Below are 23,700 nucleotides of genomic sequence, written 5' to 3'. Positions count from 1 at the left end.
GATCCTAGTCACGATGGATGTTGTGTCGCTTTATACAAGCATTGAACTTGATTTGGGTATCAAGACCCTAGAAACCTTTCTTTTTAGAAGAGCGGCGTCTCAATGGAAACATACGGAGATGCTGGTTGATATGATGCGTATCATCCTGAACAATAATGTCTTTCTATTTAATTCCCAATGGTTTAGACAAAAGAAGGGAGTCTCCATGGGCTCTAAATTTTCTCTCTAGCTTTGCTAATTTGTTTATAGGTAAGTTGGAAGAAGACTGGATATGGGGACCTAGAGGAGGCAGGTTTCAGGATCACATACTCTATTGGGGGCGCTACATTGATGATTGCCTGATGATTTGGACGGGTACCCCAGAGGTCTTGGCGGAATTTTTCACATACCTGAACTCAAATAACCTTTACATGCAGTTCACACAGGTCTCAAGTGATACATGTATCACCTTTCTGGACATTGAGATTTTTATCAAAGATAATAATCTACATACCAGATTATATAGGAAAGACACTGCGTGTAATGCAATTCTACACGCTAGCAGTGCACATCCACCACATCAGATTAATGCCATTCCGTTTGGGGAATTTACCAGGGCCAGACGCAATTGTAGCATTGACACAGATTTTGCTTCCTGTCTACATGATATGGGTGCCAGATTTACACAAAGAGGGTATCACAAATCAACCATACAAAGAGCAGAAAGCAGAATTAAGCACATAGACCGAATCAATACTATCCTAGACAAAGAGGGGAAAAGCACGGACACAGTGGTTAGATTGATTACCAACTATGATACGTACAGCAGGGCTCTCTTTAAGAGCATGAAGAAACACTGGTATATTCTGACTAGCGATTCCTCTCTCACCAAATCTGTCCGTAATAAACCACAGATCACTTACCGCAGGGGCCAAACACTTCGAACCCGTCTCAGTCCTAGCTACACTTGTAATGTAACCCAGAACACTTGGTTGACTGCAAGATCGATTGGCTTTTTCAAATGCGGGTGTTGTGGTACATGTAGGTGGGCAGAAGACAGGAAGAAAGGTTTCGAAGGCCCTAACAAGACATATGACATAAGAGTGAACATAAACTGCAATAGTAAATTTGTTGTTTATGTACTGGAATGTACATGTGGGGGTAAATATGTGGGCAGTACCATTAGGAGTCTGAAAGAAAGAATTGGGGAACACATTAGGGCTCTTAAACATAAGGATTCGAGATACCCCATGGCATTGCCTATTTGGGAATGTCCCACACAAGATGCAAGTAAGAAGTTTAAGTTCTACGGAATAGATATCTGCAAACAAAACCCCAGAGGGGGCAATAGGGAGCTTAATTTGAGGAGGCTTGAAGCTTTTTGGATTATGCGTTTACGTACTCATGACCTAGGTTTTAACAGCGATAGTGAGATGCACTATTTCCTAGGAAGCTGAAATACTAAATGAATACATTATGGGAATTCATTCCAGCACGCCTCCCAGGGGATTTTGATTTTCTTACAATTAACGAAAGAACGCCATAAATGAATATCTAGGTTTGTTTCTCAATTGCATGCATATAGGATTTATTTCCCATGTATCATACTATTATCTCATAGGGAATTAGAATGACCACCACATGAACTGCGGACATTCTCATCATGACTGTATATAATGTGTTTATTTACAGGTGTGTTTACCTTCACATGCAATTCGTGATTCTGTTTTCGTTTTGACAATTTCATATGTGTCTCTCTTACACTTTCAAGTGAATGACTCTTAGTCTTTGAATTTTCCTATTAGAAATATAGGGAACTCCCGCGGCTACCATTTTCACCCCTTTGTGTCATAGTCAATAGTAATGACATGAAATCTCGTTGCCTGTATTTGTTCCGCCTTTAAGATTTACAATTATCTGGAATGTTGGCCTTTTGTCAATATATATTTTATATAACAACTAGTTTGGACTTTTCCTGTATGTGTTAAAGCTTCTTGACTTTTCATGTTTAAATTATCAAAAAATGTCCATTGCGAGTAACTTCTATTCATCTTTCAAATTTATGCCACTTGACAAAAACCGGGACGCGTGGCACGTAACGTTACGCATGCGCACTATCACCATACACGATCTTTGTGTGTTGACTGACGCACACGTTCTAGTTTTCTGACAAACGCACACGTTCTAGTCTTTTTACGGACGCACACGTTATAAGGAACTTCCGGGTATGCGCACGCTGCAAACACTGCAAGTAATCCACGCGAGTTGATGGAGGCTCAAGACTTCGGGATGTACTCGTCCTAGGTAAGGGGGAGCCTCTACTTATTTGGACTTCATTTGGATAGGTTTAATTAGGATTACGTAGTTCACAACAGAAAGGTTTTATATTTACTATATGCACCTTACAGATTGAAGCGGCTTTTATTGGCAACACTTGAATGGCCATCTATTTTGTTGGAGGACGTAGACGATTCATATTTTCCATTAAGACCTACCGGGTCGGAATTATCACCGGTTTCAAGGTAAGCCTCATTTGGTTTTACCGACAAGTAGTTATTGATCAGCGTATCACACTTGATAATATTAGAACATGTTAAGCTTGATGTTCCCTTACTGTCACTGATTTTCTTCCTGACCAATAGGTCTGATATACCTGCTACACATATAGAAGGTAAGGGGTTTGAACAAACCATTCGCATGTTTTCTTATAGATGTGGGGCATTATAAATACCCCTTAATCACATGACGCGAATAGACACAGTTTTACTTGGTAATATACAATTGAGTCACAATAGATGGTTCACTTATCGTGACATGTGTTTGCAGTTGGTCACATCGGCTTTTAATATTCTTTTAGGACTCTGCAACTCTATGCATGTCGAATATCACATCATTTCTCGGTGTTTTGTCAGGTTTGGCAGACATGAATCCTAATTATGGTTTTCACTGATTGGGTCTCTTAATTTCCAGTCATAAGGGAATTTATTCTTCTTATATGTTATTTGTGCATATTCACTGAATTTGATTTCGATTTTTTATTCTGGATCCCTTAACAGGATGCAATCACTTTTTAACTGGTGCCTTTTCCCACCAAACACAAATGAATTTCTAAGAATTGACATGTCTGTAATGTAATTTAAAGAATTTGTTTGTGATGCGTACTTCATGTATGTTTTTTCACCAGCCCTGAAGAAGTCTGGGGTTTTGCCCTTTGACGAAACACGTGTTGGCTGGTTGGATCTCCTAACCCTACATAAACAGCGAAACTGAATATAATCCTGTTTCCTGTGGTCCATTGTTTTGACAACTGCTTTGCTCAATGAATGTTTATTGATATATTATGCTAATACGCATTTTACACCCATAAAACGTGTGCACAGCTTGCATTCTGTTCGTACGAGTGGGCTTTTGGTCCACCATTGGAGGGTTTTAGGGGTACATTTTCCCTCTCCTGTGGCACCGTTGCAGATTTATTCAGGCTCATACACTAACGTGATCCACAGTGCGCTCAGTAGAGACCTGACAGAAAAATAACACCCCCTTATTTGGTTTAAGAGCTTGAAATGTAACTATTGCATTCACAGTGACGGTTCCCGTATTGGTTCTGCTCACTGTGCAAATACAGAACAGGTGTACGACTATTTCGTCTCAAGGTGGCACAACATCTTACTTGCGCTGTATTTTTTAAGTGATGCCAGTCAATGTTAGCGCTGTGACCGCAAAATATTACACATTTGGGCACATCTAATTGTGTGTTGCCATGACGTGTCCCCTATCATCTCACCTAGGAGGAGACCGAATGTGTATCGTCCCTTCACCCTGCTGGTTGACATGGAGGATAATGACGTAATACGCCGATTCCGTCTAGACAGAACAAACCTACAAGACCTATGAGCAATGTTGGAGCCACACCTGCGTCCTCGCAGGACATATCCAACAGCACTCACAGCAACGTCAAAGGTGATAGCATTCCTGCATTTCTTGGCTACTGGGTCATTCCAGAACACGGTGGGCATTGCAGGGGGTATGTCTCAACCAAACTTCAGCATGGTGCTACGGGATGCCCTGTCGGCTATGATGCAACACAAGGACCGATTCATACATTTCCCAAGGAGGCAGGAATTGGCGAATGTAAAGGGGGATTTTTATGCACATGGACACATCCCGAATGTTGCAATAGACTGCACACATGTTGGTCTGGTTCCACCACAGGCACAGGAGCACATATACAGGATTCAGAAACATTTCCCTTCAATCAATGTGCAGGTGGTGTGCCAGGCCAATATGATCATCTCACACGTCTGTGCCAAGTTTCCAGGATAAGCCCACGATTCCTACATCATTTGCAACAGCATTGTGCCCCAGATGAAGGCCAATCTGCTTCCAGAGCGGGCAGGGATTGTGGGTGAGTACGCAGAGTCAAGGTGTGTGCTGTATGTGTGCTATGCTGTCCTCGGCCACAGTTAAGACACTCAATCTGTATGTGTATTTCACACTTAGGTGACTGCATATCCCAACGGGCCTTGGTTGCTGAGCCCACTACGCAATCCCAGGACACCAGCTGACGTCCGCTATAACAATGCCCATGGGAGGACACGTTGGATGGTGGAGCGAACATTTGGACTACTTAAATTGCGTTTTCGCTGCCTGGACAAGACCGGAGGGGCTCTGCAGTACTCACCCAAAAAGGTGTGTCAGATGGTAGTAGCATGCTGCATGCTACACAACCTGGCCTTGCGGAAAGGAATCCCCTTGATCCTGGATGATGATGACCAGCCGCAGCCCCCACCTGCAAACCCCCAACTGTCGAGTGACAGGGATAGTGGAGAGGAGGAAGGTGTTGACCTGCGTCAGCAGCTCAACAACTACTTCACTTGAAGGTGAGTGAGAATGTACAACGGGGACGTTGTCTGCTGATGTTGTGCTTGGTGAAAAGGTCTATGTGAGCTTTGTGACTGCAGCCTGTTTTTGAGTCAGTGCTGGCTGCAAATGTGTTGGTAACAGGGTCGTTTGATGTCTATGTCTGTACTGTTGCTCATTGGAATGTGTGCAGATTGGAGTACCTTGATGACAAGTGTTGTGCGATGGTTGAAAGGCCACCCCCGGAGTAGCGAATACTGTTCTGTTGTGTTTTCCTAGGTCCCTTCAGCCTCTACTTGCCTCTAGTGAATCCCAGCTCCTGTGACATTGTAATCATGGGTAACATTGCACATACTGTGATAAACATGGAGCAGATACAACTACATTGTTGCGTGCTTAGTGTTTATTTACAATGTGTATCTGTGAGAGTGAAGTGAATAGTTACATAAATGTGAATGGTGAATCGATGATTTGGCAGGGATGGTAGATGAGACAATCGAGTAAGCACAACATTGATGTGGTGACACAGTCCAACAGACGGATGCAATTTCCACGGCAGTGTGGTACGACAGTGCACAAATCCTATGACAGGGTGAAGAGGGGTGACATCATGGCTGGCTCCTTGACTGGCGTTTTGCAGGTGCTTTGCCACAGGATGCTCCCAAGGTTCTCTTTGGACGGCCCCTTGATCTTTTGGCGGGGGGGACACAGGTGCAGGCTCATGGGATTCTGAGGAGTCCCCCCCTCTCCGTGACCTCAGGGGACGATGTGGAACTGTCATCCTGAGGGCCACCGGAGGGAGGTGGAGGTGTTGGTTGTCCCTTAGTACCACCACTAGCTGGCCCAAGAGGTCCATGATTTTGCCCATGCGGTCCACGAGTTGGCCCATGCGGTTGTCTATGGACCTCAGCAGCTGTTGTTCCTCACGGACATCTTGCTGAGCCTGGCCCATTTGCCCCTGGCACTGTTCATAGGCCCCAACGACTCTGGTGATGTTTGCCAGGGCTTAGGACCCAGTGTTCTGTTGGCTTTGAGTGACACTTGGCCTCCAACATGGCCTGCTGTCACTAACCTGTTGCCTCACCACTGTAGGCACCCTCCTACTCTCCCTGACATCCGCAGTTGTTGGGGTGGTCTGGTTATCCTCTGGGCGAGTGTTGCAGGCAGCGTGGTAGTGGTGGTGGTAGCGGCGGCACAGGTTGTTCCAGCAGGGGTCAGCGTTGATGTTGTTGCTGAGGGGGGTGGGGCAGTAGGGGCTTGGGACATATTGCGCCCTGACACAACAGATGGTCCGGCATGGTCCGCCACATCCTCAGTTTCCTGGTAGTCCGCATCTGAGTGTCCATGCTCTGGGGAAGGAGACTGGCTCTGCAGGTTGCGGTTGTTGTCCTCTGCAGTCAGTTGTTGGTCACCTGTGGGACAGAGGGTAGATGTGATGTGCGTCATGACATGATGTGGAGTTATATTCATTTTTTTAAAATGGTAATTGGATACAATGCGCCACGTGTGTGATTTCTCATTACGAAGAAAGGTTGTCATCTGACAACTGGTGGAAATACAACTTGATGTGAGGCATCTTTGCTGATTACTCTGCCTGGCAGCCATTACATGTGCGCATGAACTAGCCATTGTCATGTCATGCATACCTTGGTCATGTCCTGTGCTTGGATTTCTTTGTACAACAGACCATGCTTGTTTGATTTTCCTATGGTCCTTCATGCTCAGCACCAATGGAAGTTACAGATGACATTCGGGGCGGTGCATGTATGTTCCAGGATTTGCTTAAACATGATTTTTGGCGAGTCCCAGTTCTGTTTCTGTCACAGGTCCGTATGCTTAGCTGTCTGCATACTGTCAATATATATTTAGTTTGCTCATATTTTGGTGTGAAATGAGGCCTTGTGCTGTCATATGGCTCAATGCTTTTGGTGAGGGATGGTGGGGTGCATGCACTGTCTACTTACCTGTCCAGTTGTCATTTGGGGGGGTACTTTCTGACACATGCTAAGGGGGGGGGGGGAGAGCTCCATCCTGCTAAGGGGGGGCAGGGGTGGCTGGTGGGAGTTGTGGAGCAGGCATCCCTACCCCTAAAATCCCTCCCTGTGAAGATGGCTACCTACTGGTGAGTTGAGGGTGAAGCAGACAATGGCTGACATGCTTCTGGCTGGGGTGGAGAGCACCATCCTGCTGGGGGGGGGGGGGCAGGGGTGGCTGGTGTGAGTTGTGGAGCAGGCCTCCACACCCCATACATCCCTCCCTGTGAAGATGGCTATCTACCTGTTAGGTGATGGTGAAGCAGACAATGGCTGACACATGCTTCTGGCTAGGGAGGAGGGCTTCATCCTGCTGAGAACGGGGGACAGGGGTGGCTGGTGGGAGTTGTAGTGCTGGGTCCCAAGAAACATTCCCCTTTCCTGTGAAGATGGCTACCTACCTGTTAGTTGGGGGTGAAGCAGACAATTGCTGACACATGCTTCTGGCTGGGGTGGAGGGCTTCATCCTGCTGAGGACGGGGGAAAGGGGTGGCTGGTGGGAGTTGTAGTGCTGGGTCCCAAGACAAATTCCCCCTTCCTGTGAAGATGGCTACCTACCTGTTAGGTGATGGTGAAGCGGACAATGGCTGACACATGCTTCTGGCTGGGGTGGAGGGCTCCATCCTGCTGGGTAGAGGGACAGAGGTGGCTGGTGGGAGTTGTAGTGAAATGAAAATGAAATGAAAAATGGGTTTTTATAGAGCGCGTGTTTGCCGCGGCGTATTAGCGCTTGCTACCGTTAAGGTTGATCCGGGAAATCAAACCCCCGAAGGAGTGCACGCAAATAACCAAGTTTTAAGTCCCTTACTAAATTGTAGGAGATTGTTTTGAGTTCTAGAAAGCAGGGGCATAGAGTTCCATAGCTTTGGGGCCAAGTATCGAAAACTTCTGCCCCCCCATTTCAACGTCTTTACTCTTGGGACCACAAGCAAATACGCAGAAGCGGAACTGAGGCATCTCTAGTGCTGGGTCCCAAGACATTCCCCCTTCCTGTGAAGATGGCTACCTACCTGTTAGTTGAGGGTGAACCAGACAATGGCTGACAAATGCTTCTGGCTGGGGTGGAGGGCTCCTGAGGGGGGGGGGGGGCAGGGGTGGCTGGTGGGAGTTGTGGAGCAGGCCTCCCTAACCCAAACATCCCTAACTGTGAAGATGGCTACCTACCGGTAAGTTGTGGGTGAAGCAGACAATGGCTGACACATGCTTCTGGCTGGGGTGGAGGACTTCATCCTGCAGAGTACGGGGGACAGGGGTGGCTGGTGGGAGTTGTAGTGCTGGGTCCCAAGACACATTCCCCCTTCCTGTAAAGATGGCTACCTACCTGTTAAGTGAGGCTGAAGCAGACAATGGCTGACACATGCTTCTGGCTGGGGTGGAGGGCACCATCCTGCTGGGGGGGACAGAGGTGGCTGGTGTCAGTTGTGGAGCCGGCCTCCCTACCCCATACATTCCTCCCTGTGAAGATGGCTACCTACCTGTTAGGTGATGGTGAAGCGGACAATGGCTGACCCATGCTTCTGGCTGGGGTGGGGGGCTCCATCCTGCTGAAGAGGGACAGGGGTGGCTGGTGAGAGTTGTAGTGCTGGGTCCCAAGACACATTCCCCCTTCCTGTGAAGATGGCTACCTACCTGTTAGTTGAGGGTGAAGCAGACAATGGCTGACATGCTTCTGGCTAGGGAGGAGGGCTCCATCCTTCTGAGGGGGGGCGACACAGGTCGCTGGTAGGAGTTGTGGTGCAGGCCTCCCTACCCTAAACATCCCTAACTGTGAAGATGGCTACCTACCTGTTAGGTGATGGTGAAGCGGACAATGGCTGACACATGCTTCTGGCTGGGGTGGGGGGCTCCACCCTGCTGAGGGGGGGACAGTGGTGGCTGGTGGGAGTTGTAGTGCTGGGTCCCAAGACACATTCCCCCTTCCTGTGAAGATGGCTACCTACCTGCTAGTTGAGGGTGAAGCAGACAATGGCTGACACATGCTTCTGGCTGGGGTGGAGGGCTCCATCCTGCTGAGTGGGGGGACAGGGGTGGCTGGTGGGAGTTGTTGTGCTGGGTCCCAAGACACATTCCCCCTTCCTGTGAAGATGGCTACATACCTGTTAGTTGAGGGTGAAGCAGACAATGGCTGACACATGCTTCTGGCTCAGGGAGGAGGGCTCCATCCTGCTGAGGGGGGGACAGGGGTGGCTGGTGGGAGTTGTGGAGCAGGCTTACCTACCCCATACATCCATCCCTGTGAAGATGGCTACCTACCTGTTAGGTGATATTGAAGGGGACAATGGCTGACACATGCTTCTAGCTGGGGTGGGGGGCTCCATCCTGCTGAGGGGGGACAGGGGTGGCTGGTGGGAGTAGTAGTGTTGGGTCCCAAGACACATTCCCCCTTCCTGTGAAGATGGCTACCTACCTGTTAGTTGAGGGTGAAGCAGACAATGGCTGACACATGCTTCTGGCTGGGGTGGAGGGCTCCATCCTGCTGAGGGCGGACAGGGGAGGCTGGTGGGAGTTGTGGAGCAGGCCTCCATACCCCAAATATCCCTCTGTGAAGATGGCTACCTACCTGTTAGTTGAGGGTGAAGCAGACAATGGCTGACACATGCTTCTGGCTGGAGTGGAAGGCTCCATCCTGCTGAGGGGGCATAGGGGTGGCTGGTGGGAGTTGTAGTGCTGGGTCCCAAGACACATTCCCTCTTCCTGTGAAGATGGTTACCTATCTGTTAGTTGAGGGTGAAGCAGACAATGGCCGACACATGCTTCTGGCTAGGGAGGAGGGCTCCATCCTTCTGAGGGGGGGGGGGACACAGGTCGCTGGTGGGAGTTGTGGAGCAGGCCTCCCTACCCTATACAGCCCTCCCTGTGAAGATGGCTACCTACCTGTGAGTTGAGGGTGAAGCAGACAATGGCCGACACATGCTTCTGGCTAGGAAGGAGGGCTCCATCCTACTGAGGGGGGGCAGGGGTGGCTAGTGGGAGTTGTGGAGCAGGCCTCCCTACCCCAAACATCCCTCCCCTCCCTGTGAAGATGGCTACCTACCTGTGAGTTGAGGGTGAAGCAGACAATGGCTGACAAATGCTTCTGGCTGGGGTGGAGGGCTCCATCCTGCTGAGTGGGGAGACAGAGGTGTCTGGTGGGAGTTGTAGTGCTGGGTCTCATGACACATTCCCCCTTCCTGTGAAGATGGCTACCTACCTGTTAGTTGAGGGTGAAGCAGACAATGGCTGACACATGCTTCTGGCTGGGGTGGAGGGCTCCATCCTGCTGAGGGAGGACAGGGGAGGCTGGTGGGAGTTGTGGAGCAGGCCTCCCTACCCCAAATATCCCTTTGTGAAGATGACTACCTACCTGTTAGGTGATGGTGAAGCGGACACTGGCTGACACATGCTGCTGGCTCGGGTGTGGGGCTCCATCCTGCTGAGGGGGGGACAGGGGTGGCTGGTGGGAGTTGTAGTGCTCGGTCACAAGACACAGTCCCTCTTCCTGTGAAGATGGCTACCTACCTGTTAGTTGAGGGTGAAGCCGACAATGGCTGACACATGCTTCTGCCTGGCGTGGTGGGCTCCATCCTTCTGACGGGGGGACAGGGTGGCTCATGGGAGCTGTGGAGCAGGCCTCCCTACCCCAAACATCCCTCCCTGAAGAAGATGGCTACCTACCTGTGAGTTGAGGGTGAAGCAGACAATGGCTGACACATGCTTCTGCCTAGGGTGGAGGGCTCCATCCTGCTGAGTGGGGGGACAGGGGTGGCTGGTGGGAGTTGTAGTGCTGGGTCCCAAGACACATTCCCCCTTCCTGTGAAGATCGCTACCTACCTGTTAGTTGAGGGTGAAGCAGACAATGGCTGACACATGCTTCTGGCTGGAGCGGAGGGCTCCATCCTGCTGAGGGGGCATAGGGGTGGCTGGTGGGAGTTGTAGTGCTGGGTCCCAAGACACATTCCCTCTTCCTGTAAAGATGGTTACCTATCTGTTAGTTGAGGGTGAAGCAGACAATGGCCGACACATGCTTCTGACAACGGAGGAGGGCTCCATCCTTCTGAGGGGGGGGACACAGGTCGCTGGTGGGAGTTGTGGAGCAGGCCTCCCTACCCTATACATCCCTAACTGTGAAGATGGCTACCTACCTGTTAGGTAATGGTGAAGCGGACAATGGCTGACACATGCTTCTGGCTGGGGTGGGGGGCTCCACCCTGCTGAGGGGGGGACAGTGGTGGCTGGTGGGAGTTGTAGTGCTGGGTCCCAAGACACATTCCCCCTTCCTGTGAAGATGGCTACCTACCTGCTAGTTGAGGGTGAAGCAGACAATGGCTGACACATGCTTCTGGCTGGGGTGGAGGGCTCCATCCTGCTGAGGGGGGGCAGGGGTGGCTAGTGGGAGTTGTGGAGCAGGCCTCCCTACCCCAAACATCCCTCCCTTTGAAGATGGCTATCTACCTGTGAGTTGAGGGTGATGCAGACAATGGCTGACACATGCTTCTGGCTGGGGTGGAGGGCTCCTTCCTGCTGAGTGGGGGGACTGGGGTGACTGGTGGGAGTTGTTGTGCTGGGTCCCAAGACACATTCTCCCTTCCTGTGAAGATGGCTACCTACCTGTTAGTTGAGGGTGAAGCAGAAAATGGCTGACACATGCTTCTGGCTAGGGAGGAGGGCTCCATCCTGCTGAGGGGGGGACAGGGGTGGCTGGTGGGAGTTGTGGAGCAGGCTTACCTACCCCATACATCCATCCCTGTGAAGATGGCTACCTACCTGTTAGGTGATATTGAAGGGGACAATGGCTGACACATGCTTCTGGTTGGGGTGGGGGGCTCCATCCTGCTGAGGGGATACAGGGGTGGCTGGTGGGAGTTGTAGTGCTGGGTCCCAAGACACATTCCCCCTTCCTGTGAAGATGGCTACCTACCTGTTAGTTGAGGGTGAAGCAGACAATGGCTGACACATGCTTCTGGCTGGGGTGGAGGGCTCCATCCTGCTGAGGGGGGACAGGGGAGGCTGGTGGGAGTTGTGGAGCAGGCCTCCCAAACCCCAAATATCTCTCTGTGGAGATGGCTACCTACATGTTAGGTGATAGTGAAGCGGACACTGGCTGACACATGCTGCTGGCTGGGGTGTGCGGCTCCATCCTGCTGAGGGGGGGAAGGGGTGGCTGGTGGGAGTTGTAGTGCTCGGTCACAAGACACATTCCCTCTTCCTGTGAAGATGGCTACCTACCTGTTAGTTGAGGGTGAAGCAGACAATGGCTGACACATGCTTCTGGCTGGAGTGGACGGCTCCATCCTGCTGAGGGGGCATAGGGGTGGCTGGTGGGAGTTGTAGTGCTGGGTCCCAAGACACATTCCCTCTTCCTGTGAAGATGGTTAGCTATCTGTTAGTTGAGGTTGAAGCAGACAATGGCCGACACATGCTTCTGGCTAGGGAGGAGGGCTCCATCCTTCTGAGGGGGGGGGACACAGGTCGCTGGTGGGAGTTGTGGAGCAGGCCTCCCTACCCTATACATCCCTCCCTGTGAAGATGGCTACCTACCTGTGAGTTGAGGGTGAAGCAGACAATGGCCGACACATGCTTCTGGCTAGGGAGGAGGGCTCCATCCTGCTGAGGAGGGGCAGGGGTGGCTAGTGGGAGTTGTAGTGCTGGGTCCCAAGACACATTCCCCCTTCCTGTGAAGATGGCTACCTACCTGTTAGTTGAGGGTGAAGCAGACAATGGCTGACACATGCTTCTGGCTGGAGTGGAGGGCTCCATCCTGCTGAGGGGGCATAGGGGTGGCTGGTGGGAGTTGTAGTGCTGGGTCCCAAGACACATTCCCCCTTCCTGTGAAGATGGCTACCTACCTGTTAGTTGAGGGTGGAGCAGACAATGGCTGACACATGCTTCTGGCTAGGGTGGAGGGCTCCATCCTGCTGAGGGGGGACAGGGGAGGCTGGTGGGGGTTGTGGAGCAGGCCTCCCTACCCCAAATATCCCTCTGTGAAGATGGCTACCTACCTGTTAGGTGATGGTGAAGCGGACACTGGCTGACACATGCTGCTGGCTGGGGTGTGGGACTCCATCCTGCTGAGGGGGGGACAGGGGTGGCTGGTGGGAGTTGTAGTGCTCGGTCACAAGACACATTCCCTCTTCCTGTGAAGATGGCTACCTACCTGTTAGTTGAGGGTGAAGCCGACAATGGCTGACACATGCTTCTGGCTGGGGTGGTGGGCTCCATCCTTCTGACGGGGGGACAGGGTGGCTCATGGGAGCTGTGGAGCAGGCCTCCCTACCCCAAACATCCCTCCCTGTGAAGATGGCTACCTACCTGTGAGTTGAGGGTGAAGCAGACAATGGCTGACACATGCTTCTGGCTAGGGTGGAGGGCTCCATACTGCTGAGTGGGGGGACAGGGGTGGCTGGTGGGAGTTGTAGTGCTGGGTCCCAAGACACATTCCCCCTTCCTGTGAAGATGGCTACCTACCTGTTAGTTGAGGGTGAAGCAGACAATGGCTGACACATGCTTCTGGCTGGAGTGGAGGGCTCCATCCTGCTGAGGGGGCATTGGGGTGGCTGGTGGGAGTTGTAGTGCTGGGTCCCAAGACACATTCCCTCTTCCTGTGAAGATGGTTACCTATCTGTTAGTTGAGGGTGAAGCAGACAATGGCCGACACATGCTTCTGACTAGGGAGGAGGGCTCCATCCTTCTGAGGGGGGGGGGGGACACAGGTCGCTGGTGGGAGTTGTGGAGCAGGCCTCCCTACCCTATACATCCCTAACTGTGAAGATGGCTACCTACCTGTTAGGTGATGGTGAAGCGGACAATGGCTGACACATGCTTCTGGCTGGGGTGGGGGGGGGGGCTCCACCCTGCTGAGGGGGGGGACAGTGGTGGCTGGTGGGAGTTGTAGTGCTGGGTCCCAAGACACATTCCCCCTTCCTGTGAAGATGGCTACCTACCTGCTAGTTGAGGGTGAAGCAGATAATGGCTGACACATGCTTCTGGCTGGGGTGGAGGGCTCCATCCTGCTGAGGGGGGGCAGGGGTGGCTAGTGGGAGTTGTGGAGCAGGCCTCCCTACCCCAAACATCCCTCCCTTTGAAGACGGCTATCTACCTGTGAGTTGAGGGTGAAGCAGACAATGGCTGACACATGCTTCTGGCTGGGGTGGAGGGCTCCATCCTGCTGAGGGGGGGACAGGGGTGGCTGGTGGGAGTTGTAGTGCTCGGTCACAAGACACAGTCCCTCTTCCTGTGAAGATGGCTACCTACCTGTTAGTTGAGGGTGAAGCCGACAATGGCTGACACATGCTTCTGGCTGGGGTGGCGGGCTCCATCCTTCTGACGGGGGGACAGGGTGGCTCATGGGAGCTGTGGAGCAGGCCTCCCTACCCCAAACATCCCTCCCTGTGAAGATGGCTACCTACCTGTGAGTTGAGGGTGAAGCAGACAATGGCTGACACATGCTTCTGGCTAGGGTGGAGGGCTCCATCCTGCTGAGTGGGGGGACAGGGGTGGCAGGTGGGAGTTGTAGTGCTGGGTCCCAAGACACATTCCCCCTTCCTGTGAAGATCGCTACCTACCTGTTAGTTGAGGGTGAAGCAGACAATGGCTGACACATGCTTCTGGCTGGAGCGGAGGGCTCCATCCTGCTGAGGGGGCATAGGGGTGGCTGGTGGGAGTTGTAGTGCTGGGTCCCAAGACACATTCCCTCTTCCTGTGAAGATGGTTACCTATCTGTTAGTTGAGGGTGAAGCAGACAATGGCCGACACATGCTTCTGACTACGGAGGAGGGCTCCATCCTTCTGAGGGGGGGGACACAGGTCGCTGGTGGGAGTTGTGGAGCAGGCCTCCCTACACTATACATCCCTAACTGTGAAGATGGCTACCTACCTGTTAGGTAATGGTGAAGCGGACAATGGCTGACACATGCTTCTGGCTGGGGTGGGGGGCTCCACCCTGCTGAGGGGGGGACAGTGGTGGCTGGTGGGAGCTGTAGTGCTGGGACCCAAGACACATTCCCCCTTCCTGTGAAGATGGCTACCTACCTGCTAGTTGAGGGTGAAGCAGACAATGGCTGACACATGCTTCTGGCTGGGGTGGAGGGCTCCATCCTGCTGAGGGGGGGCAGGGGTGGTTAGTGGGAGTTGTGGAGCAGGCCTCCCTACCCCAAACATCCCTCCCTTTGAAGATGGCTATCTACCTGTGAGTTGAGGGTGAAGCAGACAATGGCTGACACATGCTTCTGGCTGGGGTGGAGGGCTCCTTCCTGCTGAGTGGGGGGACTGGGGTGACTGGTGGGAGTTGTTGTGCTGGGTCCCAAGACACATTCCCCCTTCCTGTGAAGATGGCTACCTACCTGTTAGTTGAGGGTGAAGCAGACAATGGCTGACACATGCTTCTGGCTAGGGAGGAGGGCTCCATCCTGCTGAGGGGGGGACAGGGGTGGCTGGTGGGAGTTGTGGAGCAGGCTTACCTACCCCATACATCCATCCCTGTGAAGATGGCTACCTACCTGTTAGGTGATATTGAAGGGGACAATGGCTGACACATGCTTCTGGTTGGGGTGGGGGGCTCCATCCTGCTGAGGGGGGACAGGGGTGGCTGGTGGGAGTTGTGGAGCAGGCCTCCCAAACCCCAAATATCCCTCTGTGAAGATTGGCTACCTACCTGTTAGGTGATGGTGAAGCGGACACTGGCTGACACATGCTGCTGGCTGGGGTGTGCGGCTCCATCCTGCTGAGGGGGGGACAGGCGTGGCTGGTGGGAGTTGTAGTGCTCGGTCACAAGACACATTCCCTCTTCCTGTGAAGATGGCTACCTACCTGTTAGTTGAGGGTGAAGCAGACAATGGCTGACACATGCTTCTGGCTGGAGTGGAGGGCTCCATCCTGCTGAGGGGGCATAGGGGTGGCTGGTGGGAGTTGTAGTGCTGGGTCCCAAGACACATTCCCTCTTCCTGTGAAGATGGTTAGCTATCTGTTAGTTGAGGGTGAAGCAGACAATGGCCGACACATGCTTCTGGCTAGGGAGGAGGGCTCCATCCTTCTGAGGGGGGGGGACACAGGTCGCTGGTGGGAGTTGTGGAGCAGGCCTCCCTACCCTATACATCCCTCCCTGTGAAGATGGCTACCTACCTGTGAGTTGAGGGTGAAGAAGACAATGGCCGACACATGCTTCTGGCTAGGGAGGAGGGCTCCATCCTGCTGAGGTGGGGCAGGGGTGGCTAGTGGGAGTTGTGGAGCAGGCCTCCCTACCCCAAACATCCCTCCCTGTGAAGATGGCTACCTACCTGTGAGTTGAGGGTGAAGCAGACAATGGCTTACAAATGCTTCTGGCTGGGGTGGAGGGCTCCATCCTGCTGAGTGGGGAGACAGGAGCGTCTGGTGGGAGTTGTAGTGCTGGGTCCCAAGGCACATTCCCCCTTCCTGTGAAGATGGCTACCTACCTGTTAGTTGAGGGTGAAGCAGACAATGGCTGACACATGCTTCTGGCTGGAGTGGAGGGCTCCATCCTGCTGAGGGGGCACAGGGGTGGCTGGTGGGAGTTGTAGTGCTGGGTCCCAAGACACATTCCCCTTTCCTGTGAAGATGGCTACCTACCTGTTAGTCAGACCCCCCAGGATTTCGCGATTTCGCGATTTGCAAAAAAATCGCGAAATCGGCACTTTTGTAAAAATGCCGCGATTTTTACAAAAGTGCCCGCGAAATCCTGGCATCCTGGCGGCATCCCACCCCCATCCAGCAGCAGACAGCAGATCACGCGCCTCTCTTCCTCTTCTATTGTTCTATTGGGCCAGTGGCTCTTGCCACGGGTCCAATAGACCAATAGAAGGGGGTTAAGGGGGGGTCCTCACAGCAGGCAGTGCTGACGACTGGATGACGACGCGACTCACCTGGTCTGGAGCGGCGCTGCTGGTCTGGATCGTCATTGTATCGTTGTCTGGCTGGTGGTGGATCGTCGGATCGTCGTCGTCGTCGTAGTCTCGGGAGGCCCAGAGGCCCAGGTAAGCTGTTATACGTTGCACTCTGATTCAGGGCCGGCTTTAGGGTGCTGGCTTCCTGGGGGCTCCGTCAATTAAAGTTTATTAAGCTTTTGAAGCACCTGCCATAGCGTTTTCTTTCCGCGGGCAATGGCCAGGCCTCACATAAATGTCAAGATAACTCCTGTGATTAATTATCTTCCTGGATAGAGATCAGCATTTTGTGTAGTTCAGGGTTTGACTTGGGTGAAGTTAGTGCAGAGGGTTAATGTGCCTGCTGCTAAGAACGTGTACCAAGTAGATTACAGAATGCGTAGGATGTAAACAGATCTGCAGGTTACTGCTTTCAAAAGAGACAGCCTTTTGTTACTTGCAATTTATAACTTAAAGTCCTAATATAGAACAGCGAGCTATTACCTTTCATCCCAGAACTGCATACACACCGCAAAGTATACATTATTAGAACATTGATTGATCCACTTATTTTAACTTTACAAATATCTTTAAAATATCTGTGTGTATATAAACATGGACCTGACCCATTAAGGCTACCTGACCAGCATGTAAACCCCCCACTTTTAATCAGCATCACCACAAAAGGCCCTAAGCCATGCCCATTTCTTATAGCCATTTACAAAAACCTAAGGCCTACCAACAGGTCTGGCTCGCTACGCACCTTTCGCTGAAGAGGCCCTATATCCTCTTGGCCTAGCCCTAAATGTCACTTTACCCTGCCCCGTCTTAAACCACAACCAATCAAACCCTGTTTTAATCTGGCACCCAGGGCCGGCTCTAGGGCGGTGCGAGCGGTGCTACCGCACCGGGTGCTGGCTTCCTGGGGGCACCATACTTGCAAGTTTATTATGTTTTTAAAGCACCTGCTGCCGGGTTCCTTTTCTCCGGCAATGACCAGGCCTCACAAAAATGTAAAGTTAACTCGTGATTAATGTTCTTCGTGGAGAGAGATTAAAGTTTTGTATAGTTAATGTTTTGACTTATGTGAAGGTAGTGCAGAGTGTTAATATGCCTGCTGCAGAAACGTGTACCATGTAGATTACAGAGTGCATATAATGTAAATAGATCAGCAGGTTTTCTGCTTTTAAAAGAGATGTCCTTTTGCTCTTTGCAATTGATAACTTAAAGTCCTAATATAGAACAACGAGGTATTAACTTTCATCAAAGAGCTGCATACACACTGCAAAGCAAACATACCAAACAATGCAGCCTTCTACCTAACAATATCTATTAATTTGTATACACCATTTGTTAAGAAACTGGAAGAGATGCATGGAATGGTTTCTTTGAGAGCATAAAACGAATCCCAATATAAGCAATGAATGGACTAACCGCTACATTTTAGATCTGGAGTAGCTTGGTACTTGCCGCAAAGCACTTAAATGCCTGGTATGGGGCAGTAAGCGCTGTATACATGCAATTTCAATTTCAAGGAGAAAAAATAATCAGGAAAGAGAGAAGCTGCCCTAAACGGGCTGCGCCTTTTCAAAACTTAAATTTTAATTAATACAGTATAATAAGACTAATGACCCTCTTGCACCCTACGCTGACTTATGACTTCCATGAAGTTTCACTTGGCTTGTGTTTTTATGACCTGGGAGTGTTTTTGCCCTCTCTGACGCAGGTGCAGGAGACAGCGAAGAGCGAGTGAGGTCGTGTGAGAACAAAGACGGACAGAAGCAGCCGCAGGTGAGATGAGATGCGACCTCTTTTTAGAGCATTTCAAATGATGACTAGTTTTTCTCTTTCCTATATTCATAATAAATCATGTTTATATATTTATGTGCTTATGCAGTTATGTATATAGATGTCAGTAAAAAGTCGCCAGTGGTCACGGTCGGTGGCGGCTGGTGACATTTGAAAGTGGTGTGGCGTAAAACAATTGTTGTATTTTATTGCGGCCAGCGAGAATAGCGAGCGCGCCTGATCCACCTAAGGAGGGCTGGGGGGGGAGAAGTGGGCATTTTTGTCATTGGGGGCCCGCCGCGCACAAGGTGTGCGGCAGGTCCAGGTGCCATTCTTTTGAGGCCAGCTGGTTATGCGGGCCCAGGGGCACAAGGGGGTGCTGTGGTTTTCAGAGCAGCGTAGTGGGGGGTGTGCCATGGGAAGGGCTAGCAAATCCAGCTGTAACTCCCTTTTCTTCTTTTGTAGAGTCCCGGAGGCAAGGAGCTGCTGGTTCAAGAGTCATTGGGCAGTCTGGCAACTAACATCTGCTTCCTGCTGCACAGAACTGGTAAGACTACGTTTTGGTTTCTGTATACTTCCGGGGAGATGCTCCTGCAACTAAACTTGTACAAATTTGTTTCGCGCGGTTAGGTTTCACTTTCTTTGCAGGTGGCTCCTTCCCCTTCTTCCCATTTTTGCCCAACAGTGATACTTATGTTTTTTATGTTTACCTCGCACCCCCACTGCCCTCCACAGACTAAAAGTTGCCGAGCGGGACCACACAAGTGTGCCATTTCCCTTCGAAGGACCTCTGCCTACCTGTATGTTAACGCGCCATGTATGCAACTTTGCTTCAGAGTCCCATGCATTTCTAACCACGTTTACCCTATGCTTGCTTAACTTTCCACCCAACAACTGCAATGTCGTTTTCCCCTTGGGGACACATCTAGTAACAACAAATATATTTGTAGGTGAGTAACGCGAGTGTGCCACAAGCCAGAGATCCTTTGCATTCCAAGCGGCCAGGAAGCCACCACAACAAAAGCCAGATGGAGAAGTTTATGCAGCCTTTGAAGAATGTGAAGCACCGATCACATCTACCCACCCATATAACTGCAGCAGATCGGGCCAAAGAGTACAGCGCTGTGATGCATGCGGATGGTGGTGTGCTGTTTTGCAGTGTGTGCAATGTGGCGGTGGATCACATCCGGAAACACACTGTTGATATGCATGTGAAGTCCCAAAAACACTTGAAGCGCTGTTCAGATGATCCAGACCCTCACTCTTCGCCTAAACGTGCCCGTCAGATGACTGTCAACGCACTTTTCACAAAGAGTACAGCTGCCGGTGCCTCAAACCAGGAAATTATAGGTGAGTGGGTCAATGTCTGCACAGCGCTGAACATTCCGCTGAGCAAAACCGACCACCCTGTGCTGCGCAAGTTTCTCCATGAGCGAGTGCGAAATGGTGGAGCAATACCTGGAAGTCATCAGCTTCAAGAACGTTATCTCCCAGAGAGATATATAGTAGCCAAGAACGAGCTGAAAGAACACTTGCAAGATCAGAAGATCAGTGTTATATTTGATGAAACACCTGATGTTGAAGGGCGGTGTGTATTGAATGTGTTATTTGCAGTGGTCTCTGCGCAGGGTGGCCGTAAGATCCACACCCACCTAGCAGACACAGTGTTCCTCTCACAGTGCAACCATGGGACTGTAGCGCAAGCAGTTGTGAAGGTGCTCACAGAGTACAACATAGCCTTTCAGGACGTTATTTCCTTTAACACTGACAATGCGGCATACATGCTCAAGGCATACAACACTGTTTTGAGAAATCTGTACACAAACTCCATACATATCACCTGCTTGGCACACATAATGAACCTTATTGGAGAGTCATTTAGGAAGCCTTTTGTGGAGCTAAATGCTTTCCTCCTGTACTTCTCGCGCATCTTTTACATGGCCGGGAGCAGAAAGAGAAGGTACCTGCACCATCTTGCTGAGAACCATGGGATGAAACCACGGATGGCACCTGATCCTTGCAGTACCCGGTGGAATTCTTGGTTTGCTGCTGTCCAGTACCATTGCAAGCATTTTGAGGCCTATGCTGGGTTTGTTGAGTCTGAGATGCAACTCAGCAAGTCCCCCCCAGATTCCCTTGAAAATCTGCAAAGGATTTTGAACAGCGACGAAAGAAACTGCATAAAAGTGCAATTGGACATTGTGGCCGAAAAATGCCAAAACATTTTGCATTTGATGGACTTATTCCAGAGTCAGACACCAGTGACAATGAAGGTGTATGATTATTTGGAGGACCTTCACATAGACCTAACAAACAATTCAGTCCTCACTTTGGAGTCACTACAACCATTTCTGCAGACTACTGCAGGGGCTAAATTAACTCTGACACAGAAAAAAAAGATAACAGCCCAGCTCAATGAAGCTTTTGAAAATTCTCTGGAAAAGGCGGGCAAATACATGGGGGAGGCCCAACCGGGCATTGGGTTCTTGAAGCAAGTGCGCCTTTTCAATCCTGCACGACTCTGCATCCTGCCTAAGGACAAGAGTGCATATTCTGCCATCCCTGGTTTCAGCGAAGTCCCCGATCAGGAGCTTTGCCTCTACTTTGAACATGTAGGCCCAGAAGCAGTACAGGCATCTGTTTCTGGGGTGATTGACACTGACCTTTTTTGGTGTGGGATGGCTGACCGCATTCCAGTCCTTTCACAGCTTGCAGCTGTGTACAAGGACTGTGTGACCAGTTCTGCAGATGCTGAAAGGAGCAACAGCATCTACAAAATTATTTTGTCAGCCAGACGACGGTCCCTCTCAGAGCAATCCATCCGGGCATTATTGTTCCTGCATTATAATCAGCAGCACAATATTGGGCTGCATTTGGACTGCTCAGAAGAACTGCAAGATTAACACGGCAATCATACAGGTACCCTGGGCATTTATTCAGTAACAGGTTTATGTCCTATTTGTAGTCTTGAAGACAAACAAAGTCTCTACATTGTAAATAAACCAAATATACATAGCTTCATGGTGTTAAATAACTCAAAAAACAAAGAGATCTGTGTTTGTTGTAGGATAAACTGCCAAATAAAACGCCGCTAAATTGCCGCTAAATTCCCATATTTGTGCCGCTAAATTTCCATATTTGTGCCGCTAAATTTGCTAATCCATGCCGCTATATCCTGGGGGGTCTGGTTAGTTGAGGGTGGAGCAGACAATGGCTGACACATGCTTCTGGCTGGGGTGGAGGGCTCCATCCTGCTGAGGGGGGACAGGGGAGGCTGGTGGGGGTTGTGGAGCAGGCCTCCCAAACCCCAAATATCCCTCTGTGAAGATGGCTACCTACCTGTTAGGTGATGGTGAAGCGGACACTGGCTGACACATGCTGCTGGCTGGGGTGTGGAACTCCATCCTGCTGAGGGGGGGACAGGGGTGGCTGGTGGGAGTTGTAGTGCTCGGTCACAAGACACATTCCCTCTTCCTGTGAAGATGGCTACCTACCTGTTAGTTGAGGGTGAAGCCGACAATGGCTGACACATGCTTCTGGCTGGGGTGGTGGGCTCCATCCTTCTGACGGGGGGACAGGGTGGCTCATGGGAGCTGTGGAGCAGGCCTCCCTACCCCAAACATCCCTCCCTGTGAAGATGGCTACCTACCTGTGAGTTGAGGGTGAAGCAGACAATGGCTGACACATGCTTCTGGCTAGGGTGGAGGGCTCCATCCTGCTGAGTGGGGGGACAGGGGTGGCTGGTGGGAGTTGTAGTGCTGGGTCCCAAGACACATTCCCCCTTCCTGTGAAGATGGCTACCTACCTGTTAGTTGAGGGTGAAGCAGACAATGGCTGACACATGCTTCTGGCTGGAGTGGAGGGCTCCATCCTGCTGAGGGGGCATAGGGGTGGCTGGTGGGAGTTGTAGTGCTGGGTCCCAAGACACATTCCCTCTTCCTGTGAAGATGGTTACCTATCTGTTAGTTGAGGGTGAAGCAGACAATGGCCGACACATGCTTCTGACTAGGGAGGAGGGCTCCATCCTTCTGAGGGGGGGGACACAGGTCGCTGGTGGGAGTTGTGGAGCAGGCCTCCCTACCCTATACATCCCTAACTGTGAAGATGGCTACCTACCTGTTAGGTGATGGTGAAGCGGACAATGGCTGACACATGCTTCTGGCTGGGGTGGGGGGGGGCTCCACCCTGCTGAGGGGGGACAGTGGTGGCTGGTGGGAGTTGTAGTGCTGGGTCCCAAGACACATTCCCCTTTCATGTGAAGATGGCTACCTACCTGCTAGTTGAGGGTGAAGCAGAAAATGGCTGACACATGATTCTGGCTGGGGTGGAGGGCTCCATCCTGCTGAGGGGGGGCAGGGGTGGCTAGTGGGAGTTGTGGAGCAGGCCTCCCTACCCCAAACACCCCTCCCTTTGAAGATGGCTATCTACCTGTGAGTTGAGGGTGAAGCAGACAATGGCTGACACATGCTTCTGGCTGGGGTGGAGGGCTCCATCCTGCTGAGTGGGGGGACTGGGGTGGCTGGTGGGAGTTGTTGTGCTGGGTCCCAAGACACATTCCCCCTTCCTGTGAAGATGGCTACCTACCTGTTAGTTGAGGGTGAAGCAGACAATGGCTGACACATGCTTCTGGCTGGAGTGGAGGGCTCCATCCTGCTGAGGGGGCATAGGGGTGGCTGGTGGGAGTTGTAGTGCTGGGACCCAAGACACATTCCCTCTTCCTGTGAAGATGGTTACCTATCTGTTAGTTGAGGGTGAAGCAGACAATGGCCGACACATGCTTCTGGCTAGGGAGGAGGGCTCCATCCTTCTCAGGGGGGGGGGGGGGGGGACACAGGTCGCTGGTGGGAGTTGTGGAGCAGGCCTCCCTACCCTATACATCCCTCCCTGTGAAGATGGCTACCTACCTGTGAGTTGAGGGTGAAGCAGACAATGGCCGACACATGCTTCTGGCTAGGGAGGAGGGCTCCAGCCTGCTGAGGGGGGGCAGGGGTGGCTAGTGGGAGTTGTGGAGCAGGCCTCCCTACCCCAAACATCCCTCCCTGTGAAGATGGCTACCTACCTGTGAGTTGAGGGTGAAGCAGACAATGGCTGACACATGCTTCTGGCTGGGGTGGAGGGCTCCATCCTGCTGAGGGGGGACAGGGGAGGCTGGTGGGAGTTGTGGAGCAGGCCTCCCTACCCCAAAT

General features: G+C 51.5%; 1 protein-coding gene across 1 annotated transcript in view; it reads right to left on the bottom strand.

Moving 5' to 3' along the window:
* Window positions 1-5,303: 5,303 nt before the first annotated feature.
* LOC146798494 (uncharacterized) overlaps window positions 5,304-23,700 on the bottom strand; it is a 149,530-nt gene continuing 131,133 nt past the window's right edge. Inside the window, exon 3 of the mRNA XM_085627980.1 lies at window positions 5,304-6,251. Coding sequence (XP_085484106.1) covers window positions 6,248-6,251 — 4 coding nt within the window. The 3' untranslated portion in view covers window positions 5,304-6,247. The remainder of the gene's footprint in view (window positions 6,252-23,700) is intronic.

The sequence above is a fragment of the Triturus cristatus genome, chromosome 9 (genome assembly GCF_964204655.1).
Source record: "Triturus cristatus chromosome 9, aTriCri1.1, whole genome shotgun sequence".
Taxonomy (NCBI): domain Eukaryota; kingdom Metazoa; phylum Chordata; class Amphibia; order Caudata; family Salamandridae; genus Triturus; species Triturus cristatus.
The sequence above is the reverse complement of the archived record's forward strand: the minus strand, read 5'-3'. Positions and strand labels throughout refer to the sequence as shown.